This window comes from Falco biarmicus, chromosome 2 (genome assembly GCF_023638135.1).
Source record: "Falco biarmicus isolate bFalBia1 chromosome 2, bFalBia1.pri, whole genome shotgun sequence".
NCBI lineage: Eukaryota > Metazoa > Chordata > Aves > Falconiformes > Falconidae > Falco > Falco biarmicus.
Window position 1 is genome coordinate 9,656,821 of NC_079289.1, and position 26,361 is coordinate 9,683,181.

Here is a 26,361-nt window from a genome sequence, read left to right on the forward strand (position 1 = left end):
TCTTGTAATTGATTTTTTTTCTGCCTCAACAACTGGATGCGGTTTCCTGTAGTTATTATCCTGCTGAAATTTAAACCTGTGCATATAATCCCAAGGTTAATTGAGGGCTCAGAAAAGGAGGGAGAAATGTAACTGAGTGACAAAATTCACAGCCTCAGCAGCCTTATTAATATATGAGATTTAGGAGGAAATATTTGTGCAAAGCAACAGTACAGTACAGACTGGACTTAGTCACCCAATTTGCAAATGTTGATCTTTTGGAGTATTCCTATTTGTACCTAAACGCCTACAAGGTGGGGTGAGTGTGTCCCACAACAGGAGCAGGGGTTTAAGTGGGCCCAAGAGATTTCCCAGAACTGTGACGCAGAAGTGGGGCTGGGAGCAAGAAGTGGCACAGTCAGACCAAGAGCAGAGGAGCGAGCCAAAAGTCAGGAGACTGTCACTTTGGGTATCCCGGGTCCCAGGTGAAGTAATGGCCTCTCAGGGGACACAGCATGTCTGCTTTCAGGAAGATTTGTCTTCTGAGATACTTAGCTTCCTTCAGTCATCAGTGCTAATGAGAGGAAAAATCTTAGGGAATCCCATGTGCAGGACACACCAAAAATCCTATTTATTCTGGCTAAATGCTAAATGGAACAACAGAGGAGGTGATCATTTTATAGCATGTTACTGTCATAAGTGATAAGACTAATAGAAAAGGTAATTAAATGAAGTCTTAAAAAATCCACATGCTGTATATATTATATTTCCTTCGTTAAACATAATCAGAAGGATTCTGTACAGTTAATATTCTTGGAATTTTTTCCTATCTTACACGCAGATCATCAGGGTTGGAATTGCTGGACATTTAAGAATGCATAATGTTTTCCAAACTTCTGAAATCCTCCTAGGGCAAAGACAGCACTTCTAATATCTTTGGTGCTCATGACGGTACTTAAAATTTATAACCTGTCATATCGCTAAAGTAATATCAGCCTTTCTACACAGCTCTTAAAAATATTCTCTACTTAATGAGGTAAGTCAAAGGTCCTGTGGATCACTTCAAGTATAAACATGCATATGTATCTTAAAGTGCAAATAGCAAAATGTGCCTGGAGAAGAGCTGAACTATCAGCCTAGTGAGATGTTACCATGAGAAAGACAGAAATTTAGCTTGTGCTTCTCATGCTGAATAGCATCTGCTGGATCAAGTCAGCTGATCGAAATGAAGCAATTAGGAGTAATTGGCAGAAGTACATGTCAGTGTATTTCCTCTTACAGATGTAGAAAAATTCTGCATTTGCACACACCTGTTTCTCTGTAGCCTGTACAGAAAGGCTTCAGCTTCTCCTCCTGCCCCACCTGTCATGCAGAGGGAACTGATAAAAAGTGATGCTCTGTCAACATACTGCCCCTGACCACCTCTGAATGTTACAGGTTAATAACTTCCCAGCTGCCATTAAATGCTTCTTGTTTTTCTGGAAACTTAAACACACACACCCGCACACACGCTCACGCACTGCTTCAACCCACAGCACATCCAGAAGCCATAGCAACCAGCAGAGAAACCTCAGCTTGCTTGAGCTGCACTCCCTGACACCTTTTCCTTGTCACACAGATACCCTGGCTCTCAGTCAAGCAGGGTGCAAGCCTTTGCACTTAAAACTCGCTGTTCAGAAAGGGTAGCCAAATATGTTTTATTATTTCATACTGTAGTCAAAGCGTCCACCTTTTCTTTGGTTATCACGTGCTGCCCGTATCATTCAGGGTATGGAAAGGAGCTGTCGGGTTTCTCAAACACACTTGGGCTCTCCCTCGAAGTTTCAAACCCAGGGTTCAAATTGAGACCAACGTATTTTTAAAGGAAGCTAGATACATCTACACGTATAACACACTGCAGTGCGGGAAACCAGTTAGCCACGAATCGGCCTGGGTACAGGCGTTAGCACCCACAGGCTTTCTGACCTAGCTAGTCCACTTCATTCCACGCTTCAAGCGCCATTTCGCAGCCAGTGGAAGCGGTGCAAATGAGGGCATGAATAGGGCTGCGCTGTGAGACGTGCAGTGGGGACAGTCACCTCCGCACAGTGGTTCAGGCCACCTGTGACCTGATCCCCCCCCAACCATCCGTGCCCCATCCCTGCAGCACCCGCAGCTCCCACAAAGGCACGGGCAGACCTGGGCACAGACCCCCTCCACCACCTCTCATCACCTGCTGCTGCACCGCATCCCTGAGAGGCTCCAGGTGTTATGCCGTGCTCTTCATCACATCTCTACATTTGCTACGTGACTTCAGGACAAAGTGAGACAGTCCCAGCTCTACCAGGCAGCTCTATCCCTGCTGATCATCTAAAGCAGAGTTAAGTAAGTCCTGTCCATTGAGATGAAAGTGAAATCAGTTATAGATTTGATGTGGTAAAGGGAACTTTTAAAACATACCAGAAATTGCTTTTCTGCAGAATTATTGGGGAGGGGGAAAAACTGCCATGATATTTATAAGGGGAAGGGAAGAATGAGAAAGTGAAAACTGAAAATCTTGGTAAAAGATTTCCTTTTGTCTACCAAAACCACTGGAAAATGCTTCTTTAGTCCATCGTCTTTTTTTCCCTCTAAAATATTTAAAAAAAAATAAAAAAATCAGCATTTGTCCCTTTATAATTACAAAAATGGAGAAAAAGTGCTTTTCAAAATTCTCCATTTCACATCCCTGTAAGTGTTCCATTAACAACATCTACAACCTTGTTTTAATCACACCTTGAAAGTCATGTAGCTGAAAAAAACCACATCATATTTTGGGAGGTCATAGAAAGTCTGATGTTAGCAGAACCTTTTAAAGCAGTCCAATGGTCTTAGCTCCCCTTTACAAACTAGTTCTTAGCCTCCAGCAACGGAGAGGAAAACACTGGATGAAGCGTAGGTCATCTAAAAAACCACAAACCTACCAGCTATCTAAGTATAATGTTCTTCTGGGTTTGCTATTTTAAGCTCCATTGGTGCACACCATAATTTTTGCTGTCTTCCCAAGTCCCCTGGACCAATACAATTCTAAAATTACTCAGTCCCAATTTCAGCAGTTTGGAAATCTAGGAAAAAGTCTCTGCTGTTGCTTTTTATGTAGTTTGTGCTGCAAAGTTATTCAGACAGCTGTGGAAATTAGAAGTCAGCTTGTTGTTTCGAGTTCTCAGATCGCAAAGCAAGAATAATTCATGATGATCCGGCCACGTCTCCTTCAGAAACCAATTGCAGGATTCCCTGAGCAATTCCTGTGCCAGGGGAAGTGCTCAGACTGGAAAATTGCCCAGCTCCAATGACGGAGATTCCACCACGGCCCTTGATAGATTTTAAGGATTTGTTATGCTCACTGTTAAAACAGCTAGAGCTTATTTGACCTGTGTATGTATCAATTTTCAAAACACTGAACTTGTAATATCTGTTTGCTGGGCTGATGATCAGCTCTGTTTCCCCTGTAAGTATTTATCAGCCATGACATTAACTATTAACCTTCCCTGATAAGTTAAATAGATCGGGCCCTATTTGTTCCCTGCAAGGCATATTTGCCAAACCTGTAATTATTCTCCTGAGCGACAGATTACTTCCCATTTTAAGCTACTTCAGATAACACATGTGTAGGTAAAGCCATATAAACGAACTATAGCCTCTTAAGAACAGGGAATTGCAGAGTCACCTCTCTCCGTTTTGTCTGTTTTGTGGGCAGTAGTTTATCTTAGCCCCATTCCTCAACTTTGGAGGAGCTGGAAGGAAACCAGGAGGTGAAGCTGTGTCACAGCCTGAGCCATGACAAAGTGGAACAGTACTTCCTCGCTCCTAAGGTCTACCAGCTCTTGCAGTTGCATCCCTTTTGGCCATTGGTAATCATAGAAACATTGAGGTTGGAAAAGACCTTTAAGATCCTCAAGTCCAACCATTGACCCAGGGCTGCCAAGCCCACCACTAAACCGTGTCCCTAAGCACCACACCTACAAGTTTTTTAAACACTTCCAGGGATGGTGATTCCACCACCTCCCTGGGCAGCCTGTTCCAGTGCTGGACCACCTTTTCAGTGAAGAAATTTTTCCTAATATCCACTCTAAACCTCCCCTGGCATAATTTGAGGCTGTTTCCTCTTGTCCTATCGCTTGCTATCTGCAGAGAAGAGACCGACCCCCACCTGCCTACAGCCCCTTCCAGGCAGCTGTAGAGAGCGATAGGGTCCCTCCTGGGTCTCCTCCTCTCCAGATTAAACCACCCCAGTTCCCTCAGCCACTCCTCATCAGACTTGTGCTCCAGAGCCTTCACCAGCATAAAACGCTCTGGCTGGTCTTCAGCCTGTGGCTTCTGAATATACTGCCTGTACCTGGCCCACAGTCCCAAATAAACTTTAATAAACAAACTTGCTTTCTCAGGTACCTCATATTGGCCACATACTAGCTGTCAGGCGGGCTGACATTTCTCTGTGCAGCTCTGAAATACAGGAAACAGGGGCATTCACGTACGGCAGGCGGCCAGAGGCAGACAGACACGTCTGATGACAGCCGATGGGGGCAGTGATGGTGACAAACTGCTCTGAGAACTCTCCCCTCCTCACGTTAGCAGCAGCCACGCACAAGCAGTGACAGATAGACAGGCATGGGAATTTCTAGGATAATAACACACCATCTTATTCAAAACACATGCAGCTAACACGATACAAGGCATGGTGAATAGCTAGTATTTTTATAGTCAGAGAGCCACAAGTGTCAGCAGCGGTTTGATGACAGAGTTGATTTCCTAATGGCTGAAAGTAAAAATATTAATACCGAGCTTTTATATTGTTATTCTCAAGCTAATCTCAAGTGCTGCAATTGTTAAAGAAATCCAAGAACGTAACACATCCATACAAAGCCATAACTTCAGGAAAATACCTGCTTGTTAAGAACCGACAGTTCCAAATACATGGGATACTCAAAACGCATTGTATCTGCGTAGTGAAAACAGGTACTCGCAGGTGGCAGGACAAGCCTGCAGACCACCTACTACACAAAGACCACCTTCTGCACCTCATGTTTATACTGGTGCCAACATGGCTGCTTACGTAAGAGAAGCTGTCACCCCAGTCAGGTCAAGCTGCATAGCTGCAATATCAGCACAGCAGCAAGCTTGCTGCTGGCATTGCACTGCAGCCAGCCTAACTCTTGTCTTCCAAAATGAAAACACGGGTAACAATTTCTTCCATACTTCATAGTTCCACACATTTTTCAGCTTTAGTTTTATTACTATAAATCAAATCAATGCCTGGAAAAAGGGTAGTGGGTGACCTACCGAACATTGTTGATCAGCACATGATCTGTCACGCCTTTATTATGCCCGCTAACACAGCAGACAAACCACACACACTGTCAGGGGAAAGCAGTATTGCCTCTCCCACACCTACATTTTCCACTCGGGAAAACACTGTTAGGAGAGAAGGGGGAAGACTGGGAGAAGCACAAGAGAGAAGTTGTGCACTTGCTTGCATATCTTAGGTGAAGAGGTGTGTGGAACAATTGAATATCTTCATGATGTACTGCAGCTGCTGCCAAGGGGTTAAGTCCTCATGGGACTCTCAGTTTTAGCAGTAACATCAAATAATCCAAGTGGGAAGGAACAAGTGCCCTACTTTCCCCGCCCCCTCCCCAATTTCCTCAGCTAAAACAAGCCAATGCAGAATACAAGTACTTCCAGAGGTCCTTGATGAAATTCTGGCAAAACACAAGTTCTAAATTTCCAAATATGGCTTGGTATTTTTTGGCAGAGGGTTCAAAAACAGAAATGACACTACCTTTCTCCTATCCCTCAGTTTGAACAAATCAGAATCAGGCAATTCTTGTGAAACTCCGCTACTGAAGTAAAAGGGAGTTCTCCTTTCTAATTTAAATGGAATATTTTGCTTACAACCATTCCATTTTTCTGTATTTTATAAGTTTCCCTACACCCTAAAAAACCCACCCCAAAACCTAAGATTGTATTTTGTATGTAAAAATAATTAACTACTGTGGTCATGTATTATTTTAACAGAATATTACCAAAGAAGTCCTCTTCTACCCATGAAATTGGGACTCACCTCTAAGCCACTCCTATTTACCCACAATGAAGAGCAGAGACCAGTGCTGCATTCACCAAGTACTGCATTACAGTTTCATCTGGAAAGAAATGGTTAATTCCAAGTGCTGCTATCCCCCCCTTCCCCAACTCTGGTTTTCTACCTTGTATATTTGAAAGGAATAGGGCAACAGATTAACAGAGAGGACTTCACAGGATTACAGGGGAATTAGCCAATTTACTCAATGAAATGTCCCATATCCTGGACTCCTGGACAACCTTGCTTGATGCTGCTGCGAGAATCTTGATGTCAGCTGGATGATTCCTAGCTCCTCTCCCTTCTCATACTCCTTCCCCATCTGTCTGGATCTTGACAGGAACTTCAAAACTTAAGATAGGCCACTGAAGGAACCAACTACTTCCACAAGTACAAACTCCTATAAAAGCTTGTAATTTTTATTGAACTCCGCTATGATCAATTGCAAAGCACAGCAATAAAATCCAGAACTGGAACATTTAGTTACAGCTTGAAAAGTAGAATTGATTTTTATTGTCATAAGGGTTTGACATGCAGTTTTTGCAGGACACTTCAAGCTTTAAAATTTCCTTTTAATCAGTGTAATTGCCCATTCCCTCCCCAATTTATGTTCTAAATTGCAGTGACTTCCTGCTTTCGGAGAAGTAAGGCACTACAGTGTCCTTTCAGAGTAGTTACAGATTATCATTAACAGATGCTTCCCTCTGAGATCTGAAGTTCAAGATTGTCAACGGAAGAAAACGTAACTGGTGACTGAAGATGTATATCCAGTGGTGAATAACTATCACCACTATTACCAAAACCCCACAACATTCTAGGTGGTTTACTGCCAAATTAGAGAGGAAGCCTTCAGTGCACAAAGCAGAGCTAACTACATTCATCCTCCCACCTAGGGAAACTGTTAGCTCTATTCTTGAAAATTTCATTAAAACTCCCCTGTTCAAGCTGGGGGACAGATTTTAACTGCAGTTTCTAACAATATGTTCTGATGGCTGGGGACAAGGCACTGGATGAAGACCTCCACATTTATAATTTTGGAATAGGAGTTGCAGCCACTGCAATGCTTTCAATCGCACATTCGTCAGTGCCACGGCGGATTCTGAAGTAACCATCTTCTCCCCACGAGGTGCCCCAGCTGTTCTTCACAATCCAGAACTTCTCACCACTTTCTGGTTCTGTACCATAGCCCACCAGCAATACAGCATGATTGGTCAATTCAAAAGGATTTAAGTCATCCTGCAGCCCAGTGTGATGGTAGATCCCCTCTTTATAAAGCATGAAATCACTATAAACCTCAAAGGCAACAGCCATTGGCCCATGCAGAACAAGCTCAAGCTTCATCAGGGCTTCATTGCAGCCTCCATAGAAACCACCAACATAGTGGTACTCAGAAGTGTAGTAGTGGTAACAGCTGCGCTTGAAGGTGCATGGAGAATCTTGGGCTGTGTAAGGGAAGCAGTCCTCTTCCACCACACCAAAGTCCTGGACATACTTTCCAGCAATGAGGTATGGGAAGCCACCATCGCAGCCTAAACAAAAACAAAAAAAACTCAACAAAAAAGAAAAGAGATCTCTGCTTATTCCCTTGAAGAATTATTTAAGGTGAGAGACTCTTCTACTCAATTTTTTTTTAAGAATACTTTTAGGTACAGTATCGAACACAAACTACATTGAGCAGCTAACCCTAGTATTCCAGTTAGCTATAGCTAGTTTTGAAACACAAGACAAAATTCACATCAGTGGGAGCTGTACTAGTAACACTAAAATGCATGGACCACCTTCTCATCCAATTGCTCCTGACACTCCCTGTTACATCCAGTAACGAGACCTGCCCTAACACGGGTACTGCTCTTTAGAAAGCTTTAGTCTTTGCTTTTGCTCATCCACCCCTCTCAGTATGCTCCTTCTCCCTCTGAATATGGTTTTGGGAAGATATTTTAGTTCCACTTTTCTAGGTATGCGTTGCTATTTAGCTGTATTTTTAGCCCTGCTCCTTGGATACTCCCCATCTCCTAGGCAGACCTACCTAAAATCCAATAGCATCCTGAGCATGAGGCTACCTGCTCCTGGTTCAATCCCACCCCTATAGGAAGCTGGGCTGACAACTCTGGAATATTTTCTGCCATCTTTCAAAAAATAGAAGTACAATAAACTGTAGCTTGCCAGATACTTTATGAAAAAACCTGAACTGTGGGTGATGGGGAAGGCATGGAATTTTTTAATATACGGTCTTCTTCTGCAGCATTACTGTTACCAAGTTATCTTCGTATATACCAGTGTACTTACCCTGAGAATACTGGCTGCAAGACACAATCTGTTGGGGACTAAAGATTGGTTTCTGAGTGTTGTTTGTGAGGATACGTATTCTTGCTTCCAGCATGCCCATGGAGGAAAACGCGTAACAGCTGCCACACGAGCCTCAAGAGTAGAAAAAAGAACCATGAAAAGGAGTCAGTAGCATAAACAAGGCAAGTCACCTGCATTCAGGTACAACTACTGTTAGAGCCCACTGAAAACAGTGAAAGCCTACCTGACAGTGATCAGAAATTGAACACCGATAGAGCAAAAGAATTTAAATATACATTTAGCTTTTAAACACACAATTCAAATAACAGTTCTAATAACTTCTGAAGGAACAATGAGCTTATTCAAGAATAAGAAATATATTACTCTTCAGTGTTTTCAATAGGATCATTTAAGAGCTATGCTGTCCCTACAGAATGCCCCTACAGGAATCACATTAGCAGGGCTGAGAAGGCTCATGACCTACTGCCTCAGACCATAACCCTTTACGGAGCATGTATGCTAAGGGCGCACAGACGTATTTTAAGTGAACATTGACAATATTGTTCCAGGTTATTTCAAACTACCAATGAACTTAACTCTGCAATTTCCAGTTGAAAAAAAATATTCCACTTCTAGAGCTACCCCTAAAATAACCGACTTCTGAGACACTAGTGGTATAAATAGCAGGTTTCATACAGTGGATTCATCCCAGCTTGCTTTACTTCCCAAGGGCATGTAATTGTACACTGGCTTTTCAGGCACCTTAATTTCCCTTCTATTTCCTGGCAGAGTTAAGTCTCCTTACTTCTGCATCAAAATTTAGTGTTGCTTCTAGCTTTAGGCCCCTTCACTCCCTAGGAGCTTCCTGTAACACTTAAAAACTTTTGGAAGTAAATTGACAAGCATCACAGGAAAGGACAATTACTTGGATGAGGTCCTATTTTATCTACTGATTGTCACCAAGGTGCCCAATTTCCTTTTGTTTCCTGACAGTAGGAAACTCAAATTTTGCAGAGCTATGAAAATGAGGCAGGCTTGAGGAACAAAACAAAATATTTCCTCCTGAACTGTGTAGGTGTATAAAAGCAGAGCTATTACAAAGGCAAGTGAAATTGCACCTTCACTCAGTTAGATGTAACCCTGAAGAGAAGGAGCAAAATCAGCCTGAACATGAACACTCTTTGCCCAGCAGGGCAAACTGAAGCAGTGAAAGGTGCCTCCCACTCACTGTAGTCACAGCACCCAAGATGGGCCATGCTGAAGAACACTATTGCATTTTGTGTGACAAAGTGTAAAAAAAAAACCCCACATTTAATGCAACCGTTTCAGTCTGAAGTCTGTTGGGGGTTTTGATAAGATTTCTCTCCTGCTACCACAGTAGTATTTGTGAGGCCCATAGCATGACAACAACATTGTAGCAGCAGAGAGCCAACACAGCTGCAATAGTTCTGAGACTTCCCACAAATTCTCTTCCAGAGTCAGTTAGAGCTTCAGCCACACCAGATTCCACTCACTACCACAAAGGGCTGTTGTATTACGAGTAAGGAGGAGATGCAGCACATGTAGTGAAAAACTAGCAGACCAAGCTTTTCACCTATTTTGACCTGCAGAAAAAGCTTGCAGAATGTAGTCAGCAAGAAATTGGAACTACACACTTGAATCTAACAAAATCCATAGGTTCCCCTCTTCTACCCTCTGTAAAGTCGACAACAAGCAATGACAGGGCTGTCTTCAAAGACTACACATCTCTTGGTTCAAAGATGCAGTTACTGCCCTATAAACAACCCAAGAGCTCAACCTTTACTTTCTTGACTACAGGAAATGCTAGCAGGGATGCCAATATGCTGGCAGTAAATATTACAATCCAAGTTGCGTGAAGCCTGCCATGTCTCAAGGTATTCTACAGAGTATACACATTTCCCTTTTAATTCTTGTCCCCTTCAGATGCTGTATTTTTTTCTCCTTGGGTAAAGGACAGTGACTCCACAAGCATGCAAGATCTCAGAAGCCACGACCTTGTAATTCATACAATTCTCTCTGTATGTGCCAGACAATTTGCATCTTACTGCTTGCAGCCTTTTCCCCCATGGCATTTTCTAATTAGTCATCTAATAATCTTAATGATATACAACTAAGACTTTCTAATCATTTTAATGAAGCATTGATATCCAGTGCCTTAGAAAATCATACAAATTAAGTCTTGCTTATGATAGCTTGTATGTCAGCATTATTTTGCATGAGGCCATCTTTTGAAGAGGGTTTTTTTTTTTTGGTGGGATTTTTTTGTCTTTTTTACTAAAGCCTGAAAGCTACAATTCTAATTTAATGGAGCAGAATGCATATTTCAGACATTTAACATACTCAGCATGGATTCTCAGATGACAGGAAAAGTGTAGGCAGTTTTATTATTGGAAGCAATAGATTAGTTATCCTTTAGAGAAACTCTGAAGCAACACAATGGAGAAAGGAAATTTGGGACCAAGTGTTCAACAGTTTGGAAGATAAAAGAGCCCTCTGGATGTTCACACCAGGAGAAAGTACAGGACTCGTACCTACATAGGTCCATATCATTTCCTGTCACCATCTTTCAGTGATGCCACACGTCAGCTTGTGAGCTAGAACTTCCACAAGCTTTCCTATGCTTCCTCTGCTACCAGGAGTCCAGCTGGTAGCATCTGACAGAACTAAGCCATAAATGAGGGACCAGTGATTTAAATCATCCACTCCCCACCATGCTAGTGTTATGTTCCCTTCCCCTCAAAGTTGCAGCCAGACAGCTACCAGTAGATGCAAGTTTGTTTGAAAACAGTGGAGCAGGGAAGGGACATATTAACCAACTCCACTCCTGGCCTCCAGTATGTAACTATCTAATTGAGGTGTCCCACACCAGTGTCATAAAAGCATTTCTTGTAGAATAAAAAGAGGGTACTATTCTGGTATACGTAAACAAAGGAAAAAAATAGGTTTACAAGTATTCTATATTTATCAGTGTCCATACTTTTCATAGTGACTGACACGTCCTCTTGCAACTAGCCATTTAAATAACTCCTGAAGTTATTGGGGTGATAATATTTGGAAGCAATATAAATTTTTCATGGGTTTATTCATTAAAGCCACATGGTAATTTGCCATCAGCAGGAATTAGGGAAAGAATTAAATGCACGTCAGTGCTGTCAGCATGCAGAAAACCATGACTAAGACTGGACAAAACCTGACAGCTGTCTTTACGCAGGGCATGGTGGTAATTTGCTTTCAATCCAGCAAGAGACATTGCTGTTTGGATATGCCAGTACCACCACCTATTTTTGCATTTTTGGCACTGTGTTGTCAGCCAGGACTCCACCCGATTTCCACAGGTTATTCATAGTGAAGGTGCAATCTGTCAACTGCAAGACACTTTGTTAACAGCAAATAACAACATACATCAAAGCAGCTCTACAGGATCTCATTCAGAGTTGTGATTTATTTTTTTTTACCTTGATTCCGAACAGGGCTGACATAATTGACACCATTCACATTTCTCCAGTCCCAGGAATCTGGCAAGCTTGAAACTTTTTTGAGTAACTCGGGTGTTAGAGGTGCAGGCTTTGGTCTAAAGAGGAGAAAATGCTTCTGAGTAGTTGCACTTATTTCACACTAAGTAATTTGAAATAGTCTCCACATAAACTAGATGGGTGTCAATCTCAAGAGATTAGTTTCAGCAGGATGCAAGACCTACTCGAATCCCTCCCTGAGGGAACTATATTATGAACTATCCACAAGCTGGTAAGGTCAAATACTTTCAGACCAACCTGAAGTGCCAAGGTAACTCTCAATGACTGTGGCAACACAGCTCTGCAACAGCTATTTGACACCTCTGCCATCACAGGGTATGTAGAATATCCGATTGCAGAGGCACCCCATCTTGGCAGCACACACTGACAGCAACTACAGACTGCTTAACTGCAGACACAGCTTACATCAACACTCCAATAACTGCAGTCCCACTTGCCCCAGAGACTTCCCTGGAGCAAGTTTTTACTGTGGAAGTAATATGGAAGTAAACATTGAATGTTACTTGTCCTCATCTACCACTTGCAGCCACATAGCACTCGTATATCAGCAAACCAAGAGCTTCCTGCATTCAGCTTTCACTTAACCTGATGCTTGTCCCCTAAGTCATGCCATCAAGTGCCATTCACAAACACCAGACCCTGGAGTCTGTTCTGAAAGCATGACAGGGCCAACAAAATACTGTCATGACACTGCATGGTGCAACAGAGCTTCCAAATTGGTTACTGTATTTAAGACCATCTACAAGTTGACTTCTGTCTGTAGGATGGCACCATGATAATCTGCATGATACTCCCATGCAAATCAGAAGTTTTGCTGTACAGTAGGACCTTCTACAAACATACAACTGCCACAGTTTGGAAAAGTGAGTAGCATTCCTACCCACAGCAGTATCAAGAGTGGAAAAAGCAAAAATACAAAGAAGGTAAAACAGCTGTGAAGGGAATCAAAGAACTCCAGTTATCAAATTACTGTAGGTGACCAGGCATCCATCCCCATTACCACTCTGCCATGTGATCTGCGAGACCCTGAAGGCACTCTCAGGGCTACTTTATGCCTTTTCACTGAGACACTCTACCCTTGGTAGAGGACATTGTTTGCAGGCATGGCAAGTTATCAAAGTAAGCAGGAAATTCCCAAAGAAAATCTTTATTATTCATGTTTAATAGCAGAATGCTGTTCACTACTTTTTTATTGCAATTATAAACTAGCAGAACCAGTAAGATGGTCAAGCAGAAACTCCTGACTACAGCAAGCAGCTGATGTGTAGACAGGAAAAGTAACATGACAGCTGAGACTGTCCTGACTTCCTCCCTGCATGTATGAATTCAGCAGTGAGTTACTGAGCAAGATTAAAGGGTAGCTGACCCTATTTGCCTCAACTGCTTGAGACAACAGATGCTCAGAATCATCATTCAAATGAAGAAATATGCTGGCACTCCATGAAAGTGAGCTGGAAGGCCTTGATACTTAAATCAACATCTGAACTACAAGCCAAGACACAGCTAGGAAGAGCCAGGAAAACAAAAGCAGATTCTTTGCGGCAGTGGGGTTTATGGCAAAACAAAAGGCCTTAGTACCTTGGAGCTCTGGAATAGAGACCCCCAGCTCTTCTAATTAGTTGTTCCAGGGCAAAGTGCTCATACTCCTTGTATCTTGTTGCTCTCCAGGACTTCTGGTGAGTATTGATAGCATTCACAAAGTCAAAGTTGTGCACATAAAGTCTGCAAACAAAAGCAACCAAATAAAACAGTAAGAAAAGACTAGGACTGAACACTAAAGGTGTTCTCTAAACTGAATATGGAAAAGACTAACTCTGGAAAGGTCTTCTGGCAAGTACTGATAAAGAAACGTGCAATTATTGGATCAAGGCAAGGTTTCTGAAATTTCAGATAGACTAACTGTAAGAATATACTCATCTTCTTTAGACATGCCATTTTTGTAACTGGACTTCACCAGAGACTGAAGAAGAAACCGTGATGTGACAGGCAGCGTCCCGTTTTCGTGCATTCAGGTTTATTTCCAACATTATGAATGGCATTAGCTTTGCCCTCGGTAACAAAATTTGTCCATATGGTTTTAGATGAAGCCTGAAGAACAGTTACCAAATGTTTTAGTCCAGTAAAATGTCACTTATCTGTTGCTTACCTTCCCCCGGGCTTCTGGAGAGGTAGCTCCTTTATGTGCACATCTGAGGGAGATGAAGAAACCTTGTGTCCACTGAAACAAGCCCAATTGTGGCCAAGTACATCATGCACCCATCCTGGTAGAGTCTCATTACAGTAGCTGGTTACATTCTGGCCTTCCTTTTTGTACTGTAATGTACAGAGATTACACTTGCATTGAGTACATGTATTTGTTAGCATAGCTGTAGTCCCCACCCATCCAGCTGCTGCTTGCTTATGTTTCAGGGAAGTGGCCAACATACACTCTAGAGGTTAAGCAAATGGAAGAAACTGATCAAGACAAACAGGTTGTGACTTGCACTTTTACAAAGTATGCATTAGTATCAGTATCAACTAACAGGTGCTAATTGTTTGTGTTCAACAGTTACTTTCTAGATAAAATGTAGAAGACCTGTTACTTAGCCTTGTCTTCCAGACCCTATGGTTTCTTGCACCAAATTTGTGATTAGCCAAACCAGCCCTGGAGTGCTACAAAAGTTTGAGAAACTAAGACTCATACCAGCACGAAAAGTAAACACAGGGGTGATAGCACCTCCTTGTGTTCCTCTTCCAGTAACTTCTCATGGAGAATTGCGCTATGGCATTTCTGTTTTATAAATCAGAACAAAAGATGAAACTTCCTGCAGCTGCTTTAAGTTTGAGCTGTGGTGGAAGAACATCACAAAACAATTTCATGTGAACTATCAAAATAAAACAATAAGAAAGGATGATCCACTGAGAGTCACTCATTTGAAGCTGGCAGTGAGGCGAGTGTTACTAAAGCCTGAAGTCCCAAGTCCTAATACTTCCTCATTCAGCCACACAGCTCTTCATTTATCACTGAAGAGAAGTAATAAATTAATCTATTCAGTAAAATGTGTCTTTATACAACAGTTAGCACTAACGCTTTGCCCAGCTGCAGAAATTTCCTGGATCTGCAATTCTTTGACATCAGAACGTCCTGGGGCAGAGGGAAGGATCTTTACTCATCTCAAGGTTAAAGTCTCTTTTGTCATGAGCTACAGAGGAGCCTGAAACCCCCACACAACAAAAGCTTTAACTTCTCTAATCACACAAATCACTTAGAATCAAAGTTTTCTAGTCCAATGGTATTAACTCCCACCCTGTTTGAGTTGTACATGTACAATGTAGAGAGATTTTGTAGCTATGTTTCAACAAAACGCTTGCTCAGCCTCTTCACTAAAGGTGGTGGCTTATAGTGATGGAAATGCCTCTAGACTGAAAATAAAGTAAATAGACTGAGAGGTTTGTGACTGTCAAGGCTCTGTGAAGAACCAGAAGAACACATAGTGAAATTAAGTCTGTCATCCCAGGGATAAAATTAAAGGTTAATGCTCTGTTTCAGAACAATGGGTATTTGCTTTGTCCCCAGTTCAGAGGTTGCAGAGGCATTACATCTAGATCCTTGCTTGTCTAGTAAGGCAAGCATATTTGCTGACTGAAGCAGGATGGGGGCACCAGAAGGCTGAGCTGTCACCTTGTTCTATTCACCCTATCTTACTGTTCAAGATTGTGCAATGTGGGAAATAACTACACTTGGCCAAACACCAAGGGCAACATCCAGAAATTACTTTTAAGAAATACTCTCTTCACAGCAGGTTACTGACTTTATATTGGTAAGTTACTATGACAGCAGTTTAATTTACAGTGTCATGTAGAACCAAGTAATACCTACTTGTCTTTTCTACCTAAAAGCTGCCACAGATTAAAACAAGACCAAGCACAACCATTCTTAAGCATAGACCTTCAGTCTGAATACTTGACTGTTACTCAAGGAACAGGCCTGCTTCCTGCAACAATCAGATACAGATCCTGCCTAGCACGGAGAGTTATATTGAATCAAAACAAGTGGAACAGACTTGGGACATCTTCACAGAAAAAAGGCACCGAGTTACCTGCTAACTAGCAAATTAAAACAACTTGCCTTTTATTTTTCCTCCTAGAAATCACTCTCCTTTTCCTGGAGATTAAATCTATTGCTTTTTTTAATATTTAGCTGGATAATTAGCAGAATAGTATTTGTACTGTTTGTGCAACTTCAAGGGAAGTGAATTTAGCAAGTTTCTTATGCTGTTTTTTTAGTTCAAACATTAGCAAAACCAGGAAGGTGAGGGGACAGTTACTGGTGATGCTCAAGATAAACAAGAGACAAAAGCCTGTTTCAGACAGTCTGTGTAGAAGCTAAAAATTAAGCTATTCAAGTCCTCTGTAGCTATGTTTTTGTAGACTAGCAGACTGTAAGCTACTACTAAACTGGCTTTAAAAAGTAGACATGAAGATTTCAAAACCATGGCCCATCAACGACACCTGGATAAAGGGAATTTGAAGTCCAAAAGCCATAATCAGCTAGTAAATTAAAATATACCCATAACGTCCCAATTTTATTTCTCCACCCCCCTGACTTTTGAGAGCCACTGATATAGAGAAGTGGCACAGAAACCTTTACAAACCCCAATACTTACGATTAATTTCTACAAGCTAGGTAACTTCCCACTGGGCCACATGTTAGAGGAACCAAAACGTCATCAGCGCCATGACAATGACACCCACTGTTTACTACCAGAAGGTACACAGTTGAAGATATGCTTCATTGTGAAACCCAAGTGCTGCATTTCTTATCGCTACCAGAGAAGGGCTCTGACAGACTAGACCTAGCAAGTCTAACTGCACTGGTTTTAGAGGACCTATCATGAGTATGTCTGCCTGACTAACAGTCATACAGGAGCATGGTACCGTTGCACTGAACAACCACTGACTGGTGGATGTGAATTACAACGCAGGATTCAACTGAAGCCACCAGCACAGTACCCAGCACATCTGCAGAACTCATCATAAAACAGCATCTTGTCTTCTTCATGGAAGACAACAGCCACACAGCTGTGACCACCCGTAAGCACTGGACAAGCGGTACACACATTTCTTCTGCAGGCTTAAAAATGAAAACCATCTTGTTAAGTTAATAAAAGACCACTGCAGCCATGTCACATGATAGTTTTAGTCAATGCTCACATCTGCAACATTAACTAAACTCCATCCAGTGGTCTGACCAATCTGGAACAACTCCTGTAGAAAGGCACCCAAACTATATTCACAATTCAAATTCTGAGTTTTGAAAACTTTAAGCTTCAATTTAATTTCAAATGCATATTTTTCTCAAGTCTGACAACTCATGTGACTGCCTCATGCCAGAATTTAGCCAAGCAGCTCCAACATTAACCTTAAAAGGCTTCATGTACCTAAACTGCAAAGCTTGCTCTTGCGTACCTGACCCTAGGTAAGCTTTTCGGTACAGTATACTTTTAGTAACATCTTTACTGTGTTGGTCAGCACAACATAATCTAATTGCATGTTCAATTCTAGTCCAAATAAAGTATAATTGTTTAAAGCTTTCTTTAAATTTTTTATCTCCATAAGCAGAAAACAGGAAAGGATGGAGGCCTTATTGGACACAGCATTTAACAGGGATTCAGTAGTGCTACACACACAGGCTGCCATCCCATTTTCTTTTTACATCTTTTGTTCTCAATTTAAGCAATGCTCAGGCAGTAAGCCAACTCAAGTTTCAGGAGGCAGGACTACCCTATACATTAAGACTTACCACTCATTTGTCATCAAATCTACAAGTGTGCTGAAGCATTTGTAATATGCAAATCACTTTCTTAATTGAAAGAGGATTGCAGACACCCTACTGTACAAAAATACAGAAGGTATCAGAATAAATGGCTTCATCTTGCTACCCAACATAAAACGCAAACAAATATAAACTACAGATGCATTTTCTTCCCTCTAGGGAACATTCTGCAATTCGGAGATTTATGCTTTCAGTTCTACACTTTAGGGAAGCAGCAGTCGCGCATTACCAGTTAGAGTAAGCCCAACTAAAATAAAAGTTATCCTTCAATTGATTTGCAGGATGATTAAATAGCATCAGCAACTCTAACACCTCTGCTTATTTTAGCAACATGTAATAAAATGCATTCAGATGCAGTTTTTTTAATATTCTGAAATTTAAACATTAACAGCCAGTCTAGACAAGTGATTGTAATTTCAGAACAGCAGTCCTTGGTTTTAACCAAATTTGGGGGGGGTGGGGGGAGTAAAAGGAAAAAAAAGTAAGACATATGACAAAGATGTCACCAAGTCAGTCTGGAAGAGATTAGTAACTTTAGTGGAATATTCTATAATCAATTTCTTTCTTTTTGCTGAAGTAGTGCTAATGTTTAAATGTGAGAAAATGCCAGACTTTTGATTTTTGCTAGAGGGCATCTCAAAAGTCAGAAGTAGTACCATTTAGCTTAAGGGACAAACTGAGAATATTACAAGTCTGTCTCCCTTCAAAGTGGTAGCCTTCATGTTAAATAAATACTACAAAGACATCAAGTAATTGAAACAAATCAGCCTCAACTTTCCTTTCAGCCTCACTCTAGCTTTTTATGTTATGCTGTTCCCATTTCTTTTGCCCTTGGGGGGAAAAAAATAATCTTTAAAGCCTTATAACAATTCTGTAGGACTATGCAAGATATATCATCCAGCAGAAGCACATGCTCAAACTTCTGCCAAGAGTCAGTATACCAACTTCACATCCAAGTTCAGTATAGGGATGTTTCAGCAGCACACATTGAATAAGAAACAAGAGCGTTCCCATAAAACAAACAAGTTATTTTGTGCTGCAAACAAACATCTGGCAGAGTAACTACAACTTGCGAGAAGCAAAATGCAAGAATGCAGTAGGATGCTGCATTTAACTTGACAAGCCTTGAGGGACAAGTACAACAATAGTTAGAAATAAAACAGTTAAAGCTTCTTAAGCTATTAAAGCAAACTGAGAAAAAAATACATCAATATGCTCACCCAATCCACTCCTTTTGTGTGGGAAGTCATTTCCCTGCAGCCCCCAGCTGAAAGAACAAATAACTTATAAAGGCAGCGAGGCCCTATGAAATTTTTAGTAGGTGTCTATTTAGTAAGCCAGAAGAACAAAAGGCTATTAAAAACTCACTGAAACATGTATCATCATCAAACAGGCTGTGTCTCTATCCACACAGCGCAGTAGCTCTGATAAAACCACCGTTTAGACAAGCCCATAGCATTCTTGTTAGTAATTAATAGTTGCATTCTTCAACATTAAGCAAAAATACACTAGAAGTTCAATTAGCACCAGTTGCACTTCTGTGCTTGAAACACGTGAAGTCCTGCATTGGCTTAAATACTGCTTCCTGTTAGTTTTGCCTAGCAACTCCATCCTCCGTTGGATGGCAGAATATAAGGAAGGCATTAAAGCATCACTGTAGGTAAATCAGGATGCTTTATCTGCCCTGTCACCATGATGGTGTTTTAGCCACATAATTTAACTTTAGTGCAACACAAACAGAACTTGAAATTTATGAGGGGCCTTTAAGTAATGAATACTTCCCTGACAAGCCCAAACCCATAGCCACGGAAGATGTGTAAAGCTTTCTGCATTATGGCTGTTCCACCACCACAAACTGCTCTATGAACCCAAGAGTCATTTCATAATCAAGCAGGATGTCCAGAATACTGTTGACACTGGAAGACTATTTCAGAGTGAAACTAAGTAATTTTACTAAGTAGTAAAAACAATAGCAAATTACTTCATATTAAACATACTAGTTCTATACCTTCTTGCTGTAAACAAGAGACTGCCAGCAAAGATAATTCTTCTTTTTTACGAATTCCAAAGGGACTTTGTCTAAGACTTTCCACAGTCTCAACAGCAATCAAGGCCAAGCAATCTAAGTGATTGCTTTCATGCTTTCCTCTTGCAGCATTTCCAGGGAAGAAGCCCTCACCAGTTAGCATTCTAGTTTACCCTATTTTACACAAAGGGCTTCTAGATTATGACCAACACGAAGCCAATTTAGCCTGCTAGGTTTACATTACTTTCAGGTAAAAATCTGCTCAGTGCATGCTTTAGAGAACACATTACTTGTCCCCTAGAAGCTTTATAGCAGAAGATGATGGAATAGATCCTAGCTGCATTTGATAGAAGAAACCACATTTGTTTAGTTTATACCAGGGCTTGGTATTTTGTATGTCTATTTGTATGTCTACTTACTGGATTAAAAGTAAACAGATATGCATACCTAAATACGTCACAAGGTCAAGCAGTTCATAAGAAACCACTTCTCCCCCAAGTCCCCACTGGGACTAGTAAAGTAAGTTTTGCAGAAAGACAGTATTGCAAGTCACAGCCTAACAAAGTCAGCTAGTTGTCTGCAGCAAAAGCCACATTTCCCAAGTAAGGTGGTGTTTCCTCATACTTATTGGCCATTATACTTGCATCTTGGTGATCTGTTCTTTCCTTTACAGCAGTAAAATTATAGAGAGTAACTGAATTGAGCTCTAATCCTCTCTAATATTTAAGGAAAGAAGCCTTTAATTTAAGCATGTCTCACTGATGGATTGCCTACTACTGAACAATGACCCAAACAAGCCTGCTATTTCTTAATACGAAAAACAACTTGAAAACTAACAATTAATCCATTTGCCTACAAAGGGCTAAGCCATATTCATGACCATGAAGTGCAAGCTACTGTGCACTGCTACTGCTCAGGTGTATATTCAACTTGTTTTGAGCAGTAAAATTGATCAGATTACCTCCAGAAGCTCCTTCCAGCCTAAATTATTCTGTAACACAGTACTGGTATACTGTTTAAGAGTACTATTGCAAATCCATGCATTTACATTTTCACACATACAGAGGAACACACAAGACCAGCACTTAGTCACTTGACTTAGTGCTCATCTTCCCAGGATATATTTCACAAGGCATAGATAGCAGCAATAGAGCCTTCAGTGACCCTCAATTGTCTTCAAGTTGGTGCCCAACAGATCCATTTACATTCCAGAACAGGCCACTCACTGTTACTATCCCTCACATTCTAAAATTAGTTTAAGTTAGTTTTTTTTAGTCCCCTCCACTGTCCTCAGAGAGGCAGCAATTCCTGCCACTTTTGAGGCAGGCCCTCCCACTGTAGGGAAGCCTGCAGAGGTGTCCCTGCCTGAGAAGTTTCAGGATAATTCTGCCCAGTTAGAGTACCCTTCAGCATCTGTAGCTTTTGCTGTATCACCTGCCAAACCTATAAGGACTGTACATCACAGCAATTTAGTGTCACTACCCTATACAGATGAGAGGATGTCAATCAGATATTTCTCTCACACTTTGCTTTTGCTCAAGTATAAGACCCTGTCTTACACAATAGCATTCTTATTTTTAAAATGTACTATAGTAAGAGTGCTAGTTTTGGGAGATAATTTCATTTAGAGTAGCTCTTAAAGTGCCAGGTTTTGGATTGGTGATGAAAACAGTTTTGATAACACAAGAACGTTTTCATTATTGCTGAGCAGTGCTTACACAGCATCAAGGCCTCCTCTGCTCCTCAGAGTGCCCTGCCAGTGAGTACATTGGGGCTGCACAAAAAACCTGTGAGAGGAGACAGCTGACCCCAACCAACCAAAGGGATATTCCATACCATAAAACATCTTACTCAGCAATAAAAGCTGGGGAAAGGAGGAGAAAAGAACATTCAGAATTACAGCATCTGCCTTGCTAAGCAACAATTGTGTGTTACAAAGCCCTGCTTTCCTGGAAATTGCTTCACACCTGCCTGTTGGTGGCAAGTAGCAAACAAATTTATTTTGCTTTGCCTATTAACACACCTTTACTCAAGCCTTGAGTTTTCACACTTCTCTACCCTTCCTATTCTCTCCCCCGCCCCACTTTGGGGGGAAGTGAGAGTGGCCACATGGTGCTTAGTTGCCTGCTGGGGTTAACCCAGTTAACAACAAAAGAGCATGTAAACAACTTCACCATTAGTCTTGTAAAACAACCTACACAACCCCTTCTCTTAAGTTAAGTGAGCTCAAATCAGCATGGAGGAAGCTGCATTTAAATTGGAGCCTCACATACCATTTCTATTCAGTAATGATTACAGGTGTCCTGGAAGAGTGGATCACTCATTTTGTAAACAGCTGAAAACACCGACTTGAAAATAGCTGCTGTGAAATAAACCATCTACCTCGGCTCCCAGAAAGACAATTTAAAGCAGAAGTCACTTCTTCACCCTCCTTCCTACTAGCCAAGGTTCAGAGATTTTTATGCTTGGCTAAGGCCTGGGTATTTCCTATCAGCTCATCTGAAGCTAGACACAAGAACATGCTTCCTGAAACAACCAAGAAATGTATCCACTGCTCCTGCCTAGGGCTGCACTGACCAACTGGGCAGTCTTACTGCACAAAAACATCTGTCTCCCAGGTAGCAAAGTCATCCTGCAGATATTGCCCCAAACCACCCTTCAGATTCATAATGCCAGTCATCAGGACAGCAGCAGAGCACTCCTTAGCAAGTGGGTTTTCTCCTGTCTACCCCCTGCCTACCAGCACTGTTTTTCAGCTTCATCTAAAGTCATTAGCAGGGGACTGGAAACAACAGTATTATTCCAAAAGAAAAACTCTAGGCAGCAGAAATATTCTCTGGATTATTAAAGTTGTATTCTGGAATGAAATTTAAAGATCCTAGAAATCCTCCAGCAAGGAGAACAGATGGCCTTTCTAAAATTTTTATGCATTTGAGAACATTTTAAGGAAAGATAAAAGCAATGATGTTTGCCATTTCACTTGGGTCCATGATGTCAGGAAGAAAACTGGAAAAAAACCCAACTTCCAGACTACTGGGAGAGTTAGCTTCACAAAGGCCTTCAATTGCATTAAGCATGCCCAGAACGGAAAGCAGCACCATCTGTAACAGATTTTTCAGATAATGCCCAGTGTGGAATATGAATACCTCTTCCCTCCCTTTGCTCCCTACTCAGCCACTGATCCAGGCAAACCTTAGAGCCAAAAATAACCAAGTGTCCCAACTGCACCGCCACACCAGCCAGGGACTAAAGAAAAGCCAAACTATAGGCCATTTTAGAAACAGTCAGTGATACAGAACACACCAAGTTAACTCACCTTAAAAAATGCAAACCACTTGTAGTCATTTATCACAATTTCAAAGCCTTGATTGTAAATCAAGGTGAAGAAACCATAGTTGCCCAGACTATCCTGAGCCACATCTAACTTCTGAAGGTCCACAAGCACCCTTCTTTCCACAGGCCCTACAAGAAATACAAACATTATTGCACAGAAGAGATAAAAATAAATCAATCAGTACAAAGACGGTTGTAACATTTATTTTATTCCAAAAGATGCTAAAATATACTTGTTGAAGAGCCTTCTGCAAAAAGGCATCAAGCAAGCACACTTCAGGGACATCACTTAGCTGTCAGTGGGTCTACATGCTTATTTTTCCACTGCTAGACAGTTATTTGCACATTCAGTTAGCAGCAGCACCAAACAGCTGTTACTGGGAGACACCAGCTGATTTAAACGTAACTTGCTATACAGCCACACAGGACTCAGACGCTGTGTCACTCAGGCACTGTGTCTGCAATGACAAATCTTCCCCTACAACACCTGGGATGAGGCATCTGCCACCCCACGCTCCAGCTCCCTCCACCTCTCCCGCTGGCCTCACCCCATCAAAAAGATGATTTAGAAAAATGGAAGCATCTACCATTTTTTTTTCTTTTTAATACTGGCACGCAACAATTAACAGCTCCCCACTACAATCACTCCTTCAAGGACAGTAATACCAGCACTTCTCCTGAGGCGGTCAGGCCCCCTCAGCAGCCGGCAGCTCCAGGAGCAGGCCCGGGGCCCCCGGCCCGGCCGAGGGCGGGAAGGAGCTGGCGTGCTGAGGGGGAAGCGAACCGGCACAGGCCCGTGGTGCCCGTGAAGAGGCCTTGCTGAGACCAAACCGAAACAAAAGACAAAAAAACAAAAAAACCCCAAAAATGAAGCGGGAGGGCAAGAGCGCTGCCCGCAGAAGCCACTTAGCGCCTGACGAACGCGAACCGCTCGATTCCAATTAACCTTTTTCTGCCTTAAGCCCCGCAGGGACGCCCGCCACAGGGCCGGCCGCCGGGTGCGACCCGCGGGTGACGGGGGCCGCTACGGCCGAGGCAGAAGACCGCCGCCCGCTTACGGTTGTAGGGCCTCGGAGCACGGAGCAACAGCCCCACTCCCCCCCGCAACGCCCCACTGCTCCCTCAGGCTCCCAGGGGACCACCCCCCAGCGAGGCCGGGACGACCCCGGGGAACGGGAACGGGGCAGAGCCGCCGGGTCTCACCCCCCTGGGAACAGTTGCCGTGGCGGCCGCCGCTCCGCCAGACGCGGAGCTCCCAGGCGCCCAGCAGGTCGGCGAAGGAGCAGTTGGCCGGCGTGTCGGCCCGCAGCGCCGCGGGCAGCGCCACCAGCAGCACCAGCGCCGCGCCCCGCAGCGCCCGCGCCGCCATGGAACCGCTCCCGCCGCCCGCCGCCGCCGCTGAAATGGGCCCGCGCGCCGCGGCCTCCCCGCCCCGCCGCCTGCCCGCCCCCGGGCCCGGGCCCGGGCCCGCCCCGGGCCAGCCGCGCCGGGAGGGGCCGGGCCTCCGCGCCTGCCACAGCTGGGGCTCCTGGGCCGGGCTGCGGGTCGGGGGGGCCGGGGGGAGGGCCGTGGTTCGGCCGTGTGTGTGCCCCAGCTGCGGCGGGGGAGGGAGGGCGGTGTCCCCCCTGAGGGCCGTGACAAGGAGGTGGGCTCTCACCCTGCGTGTAAAGATGGCCTCCTCCCCAGAGGGGGTCCTTCCCAAAGGGCGTCCTCTCCTGCAAAGGGCACACACCTCCCCGAAGGGCACCTCACTGCCGTCCCCGATAGGGCATCCTTCTCACCGAGAGGCATCCCCCAGCCCAACAGATGTCCTCCTCCCCAAAGGGCTCCTCTTCCCCAAAGCCCACCTACCCCCAAAGGGTGTCCTTCCCTGCACAGGGCAGCCTGCTGCCCCCATCTCCTTCCCGGCCACCCATCGTCCCTGCACTGGGAGAAGTCCCCTGCGGAGAGGGACAGGCCAGTGCGGCTGGTCCCTGGTGTTACTCCAGGCGGGTGCCTTGCAGCCGCAGAGGATGCGGCCTCTTGTCCGCCATGGTTTTAGTGGCACAAAGTGACTCAGAGTTTCTGCAGCAGCCGTGTGTCACAGCTGGGAAACCATGCGGTTACCTGTCCTGCACAGGGTGTAGTCGCTGAAAACCTATGCCCTCTTTGAGACCCTTCGTACACAGCAGCAGTCGGCAAAAAGTGCAGAAAATTCCATCGGAAGGTGGAAGCTTTAGTGACATGCAAAATCTTGCACATCCAACAAGGAGAGTGTTTGCAGGGGAGGGGTACTTGTTGCACTGGTTCTCCAAATTCAAAATGAGTATGCTTTCACATCCCCAAAGTTACATATGCAAGCAAGAAGGCTAAAAGACTTACTAATGAGTAAATTTCATTCATTTAAAAAAATTAAATTTAAAAAATTTCATTTAAAAAATGAAAATTAATTTCATTCATTTAAAAAAACCCTTTTATATAAAAAATAACCCCTTTCCAGGGAAAAATAAATGCATATATATGTATATTATATTGGCTATGAAAATGACACACTGCATTAACTATGGATATACATTTAAAATAATTTTGTTAAACTGGTATAAATCTACATGTAGATACTCTTATTGCAGATTTCAACAGTTCAGCTTTAAGTCACGAGCTAAACTAGGTTTAAACTGTAAGCGTCTTAATTCATTTTTGTACTGATTTAAATCAGGTTAGCAATTACATCAGTAAATTTTATCTAATACATTATTTTATCACTATCACCTTCCTTTTATGCCATCTTCTCAACCTTTTGGAGAAGGATTAATTTGGCATTGTGTGGCTGATTCTTAGATCAACCAGCTAATAGATGCTCTTAGTCAGGCCATCAAAGAGATAAAAACATATGGCACTTGTTTTGGGACAGTCTTTTAAGGATCCTGAAGCACTGACTTTGTAGTAAAACCAGAACTTCCTCTGTGTTATCAGAAAAGAAAATAAGTGTTCTTTCAGTTCACTGAGATTGTGTTGGCCAACAGTGTTGTAGGCATTAAAAAACAGAGAGCCCTAGGGTTGTTGGTTTTTTTTTTTTTCCCAAAGGCAGCTACAGTTTGCTGGATTTGCTGTACAAGCGCATGTGCCTTGCTATTCCTGATCAAGCCTCTCTATGAAATGTGGCTACACAGCATCATCCTGTCTCTTTTCTTTACCAACAAGATTTGGTTTTGGCCTCACACTTTCAAAAAGCAACCCAAAAGTTCCCAGTGACCTTAGCAAAAAGTCTGTGTTACAGTTCATGTTTTACATGCAG

The 26,361-nt window shown here is 42.8% G+C and overlaps 1 protein-coding gene across 1 annotated transcript; it reads right to left on the reverse strand.

The window, feature by feature from the left end:
• Positions 1–6,471: 6,471 nt before the first annotated feature.
• Positions 6,472–24,520, reverse strand: CTSC (cathepsin C). The gene is made up of 7 exons (XM_056328983.1): positions 24,291–24,520; positions 23,071–23,216; positions 14,060–14,226; positions 13,492–13,635; positions 11,836–11,951; positions 8,360–8,491; positions 6,472–7,602 (listed from the first exon to the last, which is right to left on the reverse strand). Exons 1-7 carry the CDS (start codon positions 24,454–24,456, stop codon positions 7,100–7,102), a joined length of 1,374 nt encoding a protein of 457 aa, XP_056184958.1. The 5' UTR covers positions 24,457–24,520; the 3' UTR covers positions 6,472–7,099.
• Between the last annotated feature and the right edge of the window lie 1,841 nt (positions 24,521–26,361).

What these genes read in the sequence shown, in the direction of transcription:
- CTSC (XM_056328983.1), bottom strand. Translation starts at nt 24,456, where the DNA reads ATGGCGGCGCGGGCGCTGCGGGGCGCGGCGCTGGTGCTGCTGGTGGCG. An exon ending in CTCCAGAAGCCCGGGGGAAG is followed by an intron (nt 13,636 to 14,059) that starts GTAAGCAACAGA and finishes TTTTGTTTGCAG; the next exon opens with ACTTTATGTGCACAACTTTG. An exon ending in TTGCAGCCAGTATTCTCAGG is followed by an intron (nt 7,603 to 8,359) that starts GTAAGTACACTG and finishes GTTTTTGTTTAG; the next exon opens with GCTGCGATGGTGGCTTCCCA.